This window comes from Eleutherodactylus coqui, chromosome 1 (genome assembly GCF_035609145.1).
Source record: "Eleutherodactylus coqui strain aEleCoq1 chromosome 1, aEleCoq1.hap1, whole genome shotgun sequence".
Classification (NCBI taxonomy): Eukaryota; Metazoa; Chordata; class Amphibia; order Anura; family Eleutherodactylidae; genus Eleutherodactylus; species Eleutherodactylus coqui.
Genome location: NC_089837.1, coordinates 459,643,269 through 459,651,264, shown reverse-complemented (window position 1 = coordinate 459,651,264; position 7,996 = coordinate 459,643,269). Strand labels below are relative to the sequence as shown.

General features: G+C 44.1%; 1 protein-coding gene across 1 annotated transcript in view; it reads right to left on the bottom strand.

Moving 5' to 3' along the window:
• Nucleotides 1–2,708: 2,708 nt before the first annotated feature.
• The window catches only part of LOC136583476 (uncharacterized), a 30,557-nt gene continuing 25,269 nt past the window's right edge, over nucleotides 2,709–7,996 (bottom strand). Inside the window, exons 7-9 of the mRNA XM_066584246.1 lie at nucleotides 6,604–6,772; nucleotides 5,850–6,049; nucleotides 2,709–4,555 (exon numbers count right to left, since the gene is read on the bottom strand). Coding sequence (XP_066440343.1) covers nucleotides 4,281–4,555; nucleotides 5,850–6,049; nucleotides 6,604–6,772 — 644 coding nt within the window. The 3' untranslated portion in view covers nucleotides 2,709–4,280. The remainder of the gene's footprint in view (nucleotides 4,556–5,849; nucleotides 6,050–6,603; nucleotides 6,773–7,996) is intronic.

Here is a 7,996-nt window from a genome sequence, read left to right as displayed (position 1 = left end):
GAGAGACCATTCTCCTGGGTCTATTTGCCTCCTGCTGAGAAAGTCCGCTTTTTGGTTTAGCGTCCCCTTTAAGTGTGTTGCCATGATCGAACGGATCCGGCTCTCTGCCCAGTGAAAAGTTTTCTGCGCAATGTTTTGCAGGGCAGGAGACCTTTTGCCCCTTGGTGCCGAATATGGGCGACCGTGGTGGTATTGTCCGACAGTATCTTTATATGCTGGTTCCGTAGCGAGTTTCCTAACTGCTGTAGGACCCGCCCTACGGCCTGTAGCTCCCTGGAGTTGGAGGATTGTTCTTTTATCCTTTGGGACCATGGACCCTGAAAGAACTGGTTCCCCACATGCGCTCCCGATCCCCAGGCACTTGCGTCCGTTGTGATGTGCGTGGCTGGGTTTTGTAGCCAATGAACCCCTCTCTGCAGGTTTGCTGGGGATGTCCACCAACGCAGGGATGTTTTCACTGTGTTTGGGATATACATTTTTGTCCCTAGCGAGGACTGCTTTTTGTCCCACGTGGATAGGACTGAGCCTGCAGAGCTCTGGTGTGAGCCTGGGCCCATGCTACTCCTGGAATGCATGAGGTCAGACTTCCCAGGAGAGATATGGCTTCCCGAATTGTGCACGATTGTCTCCGTAGGAAGGTTTTGACCAGCTGTCGGATTTTTTGTATTTTTTCCTCGGGCAGGCAGGAGCATTGCGATTCTGAGTTGAGCGTTATGCCCAGAAACGTCTTCTTCCTGTCTGGGTCTAAGCTGGATTTTTCCCAGTTTATGATCCATCCTAGAGACTGGAGGAGTTCTAGCACTATCTCCGACGGAGAAGGAACCTGCATCTGGTTTCTTCCACTCCTTTTGGATAATTTTAATGATATTTTTGTGGACAGGGAAGGCATGCTTACGCCTCTCCCCTAGTCCCCCGAATATCTCATCTTGTAGGGTACGTGGTTCTCTTGGCTCTTCCATTTTTAATGTAGCCCTGACTGACAATCAATTCCGTTAAGTCGTCCTGATGGAATAGGTATGTTTTGTAGTCCTCATCATCTGAGGACTCCTCGGCCGCCTGTTCCTCTTGCTCCGATCCAACTCTCGGAGTCGGAAGGCTCATCGGGAACATACGCCTTTCTGGCGTTTAGCTAGCGGCGCCAGCTGTGGCGTTAGGGCTGATCGAATCTCCTCTTTTACCAGCTTCCTAACGTCCTCCATGAATCCCCCCGATTCCTCTTTGACTAGCCTAGCTACGCACGCGTTGCATAAAGGCCTCTGGTATGTAGCTGGCAGTCTCGTCCCGCACTCCACACATTTTTTGTTTTGTTCTGGAGGGGGGGGGGGGGGGGGGGGAATGTCTTTTTTATCCCCCCTGACAAAAAAAGGGAAAGTATTTTTTGCGGGTAAATATGCAATTTTTCCACACACAATACACTGGATTTTTGCATTTGTATTTTTTGCCGCACTGGCTACTTACGGCCGCTGAGGCTGAGGTTTCAGCTGTCTCTGGGGCTGGAGCACTCATTACTATACCGGTGCTGCAGACACCCTGCGACCTGTAGTGCTGGTCCACCTTCTGGCTTCTCTCAGGTTCCTTTATTTTGAATTTTCGCGCTCCTGCGCTAAGCCCCCGCCCCATCCGTGCGCCTCCTGATGCGGGCGCGATGACGTCATCGTGCTGGACACGTGACGCGACGCCCTGCCCCCGTCGTCAAGGGGCTTCTTGGAGCGCCGCGCTGTAACTCTGCAGGGAGGAGGAGGGGGACTGAGGCTCCCGCTTTGTACCCCCCCATGGGCCACCGCAGGAGGAACCTGGCCCAGGGGCTACCACCCCATGTGGCATCCCGGGAGTCGTCTGCCTTGGAAGGGAGGACAGGCTGACCCACTGCCCTCCGATCCGCCTGTGAGTAAATTCTGGCTGGCTTCTCCACCAACCCCTCTCAGAGATCCTGCCTCCTGGCAGGACAGGAAGACACTGGGGAAGGAGGGGAGCTTTTAACCTCTCAGTATGTTCCTGTCCTATCAGGAGGAGGCAATCTCAATTGGTGCTGTCGTGGAGACGACTGGGGAAATTAGGCATTTGCACAAATTCCTGATAGGTCTTGAATGCTCTGGCATTTGGTCAGGTTTTAAAAAAGGGGTTGTCCCACAAGAGGAGTTTACAATAAGATCCAATTATTAAAATACTAGAAATAAAAAAAAATAAAAATAATAATTCTATCCCCAGACATTCCAGGACTAATGTTAGAACAGCGCGACCTCAACTTTGTGTTTACCTTTGCCATTATTGCATCAGCTCAGTTTTGCATCTTTCTGCTCTACTGGGTATGTGGAGGGATTTTTGGTGTGACGAGCTGCTGAGTCTTATGACATCAGAAGAGACACAGAACCAATGATCAACAGGAGACAGGGTTAACGTAGAGTAAAACAAAAAAGAAAAAAAAAGGAGACCGAAAGACACTTCGGAACTTTTACTGAAGTTGAAAAGGGAAAAAAAAAAACAAAAAACTGAAAGCGATAGTCCTTGAATATCTGGGGAGAGAAATATGGTTTTTAATAAGCAGATACAAAAAAAAACAAAATAAAAGGATTTATAGTTAAATCCAGCCAAATATTTACCATGTGGCTGTCATGACACTTCTTATAAGAATAAAAACTTTTCTAACCTTCTGATGCTGATGGAATTTCATTGCTTTCCTAAACTACTACTACTAAATATGAAGCCTCTTGACAGAAACAGAAAGCGGTCCTTTATTTACGACAGATATATACAGAAATCATAGGTTTAAAAAACAAAGCTTCTTGCAATTACATAGGTATGAAACGCTGAAAATAAAGTACAATGCATAAGACGTGATACTGGAAAAGGTGTGTGTGTGTGTGTGTGTGTGTGTGGGGGGGGGGGGGGCAATGTATATATTATATATAAAAAGTTGTGTGATATACGAATGACAACAGTTGATGATAATGCATAGCTCATTACTAATCGACCTGGTTTCCTTACTAAGTAATCATTTATGGTCTAGCCACATAATGACGGATTAAGGCACAGTCATTAAGAAAAAAAAAAAAATCTCCATTAAATGCAACTGGCTTTCCAGCTGCAATCATAAGCCTTCGATCGAACACAACCTCCACTTTTGGAGTGAAGGCCAGAAGCACAGATTTCATATCTGCCGAGAATTCCATAAGAAACACGGCAGTATGAAATCTGTACGCTTTTACCTTATTATTCCTTAGGATGACCAGAAATACCCGAGGGGAGGGGGGCTGGGAGGGGCGGGGGTAGAATCACTATATAGTACGTTTCCATATGTGTAGGCTGCATGTATATATTTATATAAAACTATGTAGGTGGAAGCCCCAATGAAGTACAGTTTCCAAAAATGTATACACAAATCATTCTAACAAAAAAAAAAACAACTAAACAGACCTCTCCACTAACTTTTGCAAAAGGTGTCAGAACGTGAGCAAACGGGGACACGGATAGATGGAACGGTTACGTTTATTGCGGTGTTTTAAAACATTCTGTGTCAGGAACAAAACTCCCAAACAGACAGACACTGCGTCAAATGCCCAAAAGGAGTGGGGACTCTTCCATAATCCTCCAGTCCGAAAAAGTAGAAGCTTATATATTGCTGAGCACACGGCCTATAAAAAGCAAGTTAGAAGAATCTGGTTGCAGAAGTTCACTACACTGGTGAATTATTGTCCATTGCATTCTATTGTTCCATTGAAGTCTTCAGTTCTAAATGGACTGTCCACCATCAGTGACTATAAACCAGAATTTGCATATTAGCACCTCAATCTTGTGTTCAAGCCTTTAAATTCTTCATCCATCACTGATCAATCTGGTACAGTTTAACCTCAAAGACATCTGTCAGGAGGAAACTCCTGGCTCTCCTTCAGGTAATCAGAAGGTATTATTAACCTTTTTATCACATGGGTAAAGCTTAAATCCACTCTGCCAGAACCAGGTCAAGGTTTATTAACTGGAGACTTTCCATTTTAACACATACATGGTTACCTTCCTTCTAAAGAGAAGGCCCTGTAGATATCCATAATACGTTAATTAATGAGAATGGAGGGAGAAAAAATATAATGTGCTACAGAGCATGATTCTTCCACACAAGTGAGAAGATAAGTTGGCATAAACTTCCATGTCACAATAGAAGTTTGACACTTTTGGACCCATCGTTCCTTTACAGCCCAACTCCAATACCTAAATACATTTTCCCAATTATTTACAGTCCTGCTTGAACAAGGCCCTCAGAAGCCATTGCCACTAATATTGATTGACTACAGGTCTGCCACTTGCATGACGTTTATGCCAAGACGGGCGATGTTTTCGGGAGTCATTGCCTCCATGGCTACCATATTGGTGGTGAGGAGGGCCTGAGGGGTGGGAGTGGAGGCAGCACTTCCATCACAGCCTGACCCGGCTTCCATTGAAACGGTTATGACTACTGGTCCCGCCTGCCCCTTCTTGTTTTGATGTGTCTTTATGTGCTTGGACAAGTGATTACTTCTCATAAAGCGCTTCGGACACTCAAGACACACGAATTTCTTCTCACCTAAAAAGAGCACATACAGGTTAACTTATCTTCTACAAGATCAATAGAATAGAATATGTTATCAGCTAACATAACTTGCAGTGGAGTATATTGAGTAGAATATTAAATGAACCTCTTCATACCAAGTCCAAACCCTGTGTAGATTCATTCTAAAGGATGGAGATCCAAATACCATGCAGATTAGCATAGGGGTTGTTCACTTAGTCCCTTTGTGTAAAGGTCCATTTACATGGGACGATTATTGCTCAAAATTGAATTCAAATGAACGAAAATAAGCAAAAATTGTTCTGTGTAACATGCAAAAAAAAAACAAAAAACAGTAAATGGCATCAATGAAAGTACACAAATTAGAGATGAGCGAGAATGCTTGTCAGAGCTTGATGCTCATTCGAGTATTAGCATACTCGATGTTTGTTACTCGAGAAACTTTTTTGGCCCCTCCTCGCTGTACCACTTCCTGCTGTGACATGCCAGCGTGTGCACGTCTACAGCAGTGTCTGGCTGGGGGAGAGGAGGGGGGGGAGGGGAAAAAAAAACAAACAAAAAAAAAAACACACACACACGGCACCTGGCGGATCCATTGCAAAAATGCTCGAGTTTCCCATTGACTTCAATGGGGTTCGTTACTCGAACAGAGCTCTCGAATACCACAAAAAGCTTGGCTCGACTAACGAGAACCCGAGCATTTTGGTGCTCGCTCATCTCTAACACCAATTCATTTATGTTACAAGTGCAAGAGCACAGAATGTTCTATTTCACCACATATTATGTGCGCCAGAGCCCTATTCTCTATGGATGTATTTAAAATGCAGTGCATTCGCAATTACATTCCGTATATGTGCTGCATTATTTATGCATGTAGCTAGAAGACATACATGAGGAATTAAAAAAAAAAAAAAAAAAGATAGAAGAAACCAGAAAGGGCACGAGAGCGCATATAAAATACGCTGTAAATGCTAGCAAACAACGCAACAATATGTCGGTAAAATGCTGCTATTTTTTTTTTACACCGCGTTTTATCATAGAGTCATGTGAGCCTGGCCCTTACATACAATACCAGTAATTACTACTGAAAAAAAAAAAATTGTATAAGCCAGTCATACAATGCACAGGTTCGGCAACGTAACATTTTCTTTCCCACAGACGTGCAAGGAGCCCCAACAGTCTCTAAACAGTAATCATGCAATATGATTTGGTAATAGTCTCACCCAATAGAAGCCCAAAGGGGGAGTGAAAAGTACTCTCCACACTTGTCAGTACGAGTGTGGCTGGCAATACCTAATACACAACTCACCAGTGTGGGTACGCTTGTGCCTCTGTAGGTCATCACGACGGGTAAAACGTTTTCCGCAAAACACCCAAGTGCAGACAAAAGGCTTTTCTCCTGTATGCCAGCGTAAGTGAGCCCTCAGGTGCGATGTCTTCCCATAAACCTTGCCACAGCCTGAGATATGACAGATGTGCTGCTTTTTCTTCCCTGGATTCCTTAAACTCCTGAGAATGAAGAAAGTTGTTTGAAGATGTTTGAAGTTAAAACGAGGTCATTTTGTGGTTGTTTTATTAGTACAAAACAGGTTCAAAGATGCAAGAATGTCTTCCATTTATACAGTGCATTTTACTTATTGATTAAGGCCCCTTGTTCACGGGCGAGGCGGAATATCACTAGCGATATTCTGCCGCTGGGGAGAGAACTGACGTGTGTGTAATATATTATATATGATACTTTTTACACACACACACACACACACTTCTAGTATAGACACAAAATATACAGTGTAATAAATATCATCCCACGTTTAATTTTCAAAAAATTCCTAATAAAATCATCATGACATCATTTTTGTGTGCTTGTTGATTAATTCCAAGGCATCCACAACGCACTTTCCTACACAAAAATAAATAAGAGCTGGGGAGTGTGCGGGTGAAATGGTCGCCGTGTAATGCTTGCTTTCTACATTTCTTGTTGGAAAGAACGGGTCAGTGTTGAGGGGCGGACGGCAAGGCATCTTTACTATACAGCACTGAGCTGCCATATCTGCAATTCATACCTTCCTTTGCTATCTTTACAGTAAGGACAAGTGCAAGCCTCTCCACGCTTCCTCCGTCCAGGTTGGGGTTGGGGATCTGGCCTCGGTTGACCTTCTTCCATGGCAGAATGATCCTCGTGTAAACCATCAGCACCAGCTGCATGAATGCTTGAGTGGCCGGTTCCATCTCCTGTGGAGAGAAATAATGTTATCTGCATGCTGCCCAGACATAAAGATCAACGCCAAACTGATTTTAAACATACCCTAGTTTGTTACAGGACCCTCGTTCAAAATTTGTTCAAAAGATAGGATGAATGACAGTTTAAGCGATCATTTTGCATAAGCTGCAAATGACCACTAATGCCCATTCATAGCTTATTAGTCTAATTCGCATGTAAATGAGCCTCCCTGGGCTGTATGCAGAGAACAGGTGGTCTTATCTGCATACAGCTCCTTCATTCTGCTGTAGGACTGCAGCTGAATACAATGTGATCAGCGCTCCCATGGAGAATCACAGCAAACAGTCCCTGCTATCAGCTCCTCGGCCGAAAGATGGATTTTAAACTCAACATAAAATCATTGTTCTGAGAAGCCACATTGTAATCAATGAAGGCATTTAGCATGGCGCTTTAAATGTGTGAGAGTGGCCTTAAACAAGATTGTCAATGCAATCTGTCCTCATATTCCAATATAAGGGGTGGGGCGGGGCAGCATAAAGTGACAACACTACAGTTGACCAATAAATCCAGTTTAGAGTACTTTCTGAGGGCAAGACAGTTTTTCATTCTGGAATAAGAAATCTTTGGAAACAAGAAATGTGCAGCGCCCCCCGGTGACTGAGCCGTGTGCACTGAGCTAGTCTACCCATTAGAAGTTATTCACCCATTTTGGTTGGATTTATAAGGAGTCTGGGGGAAAAAAAAAACCACATCTACATAAAATAACCTACAACATAAGCCCTGCTATGGCTGTATACAAAATGAAGCTGGAATACGTACGAATGAGGAATCTTCAGCTTGAACCAGCTCAGCCAACTGCAGGCATCACATAGAGCAGGATGAGCCGAGCAGAAGGATATAGTTTTATGGGGAAGAATCACTAGAACTTGTATTTTATTCATTTAACCCTTTGCTGATTCTGCGCTGAACAGTCCAGCGGACGGTCCTATCAGTGATTGACAGCTGTGTATGTACAGGGGGAGCTGTTACCCACTGATAGAACCACCCATTGGACTGTTCAGCAGATGTTCATTTATATCTCTGCACATTTTGGGCTTAGAGGTCCAGTGGGCGGTCCAATCAGTGATCGGCAGCTATCTTAATGACTGTACATAGCACAATAGTTGTCAATCACAGATAGGACTGCCCAATGGACCTCTAAGCTCAGAACGTGTATATAACAGTAGCAACTACCT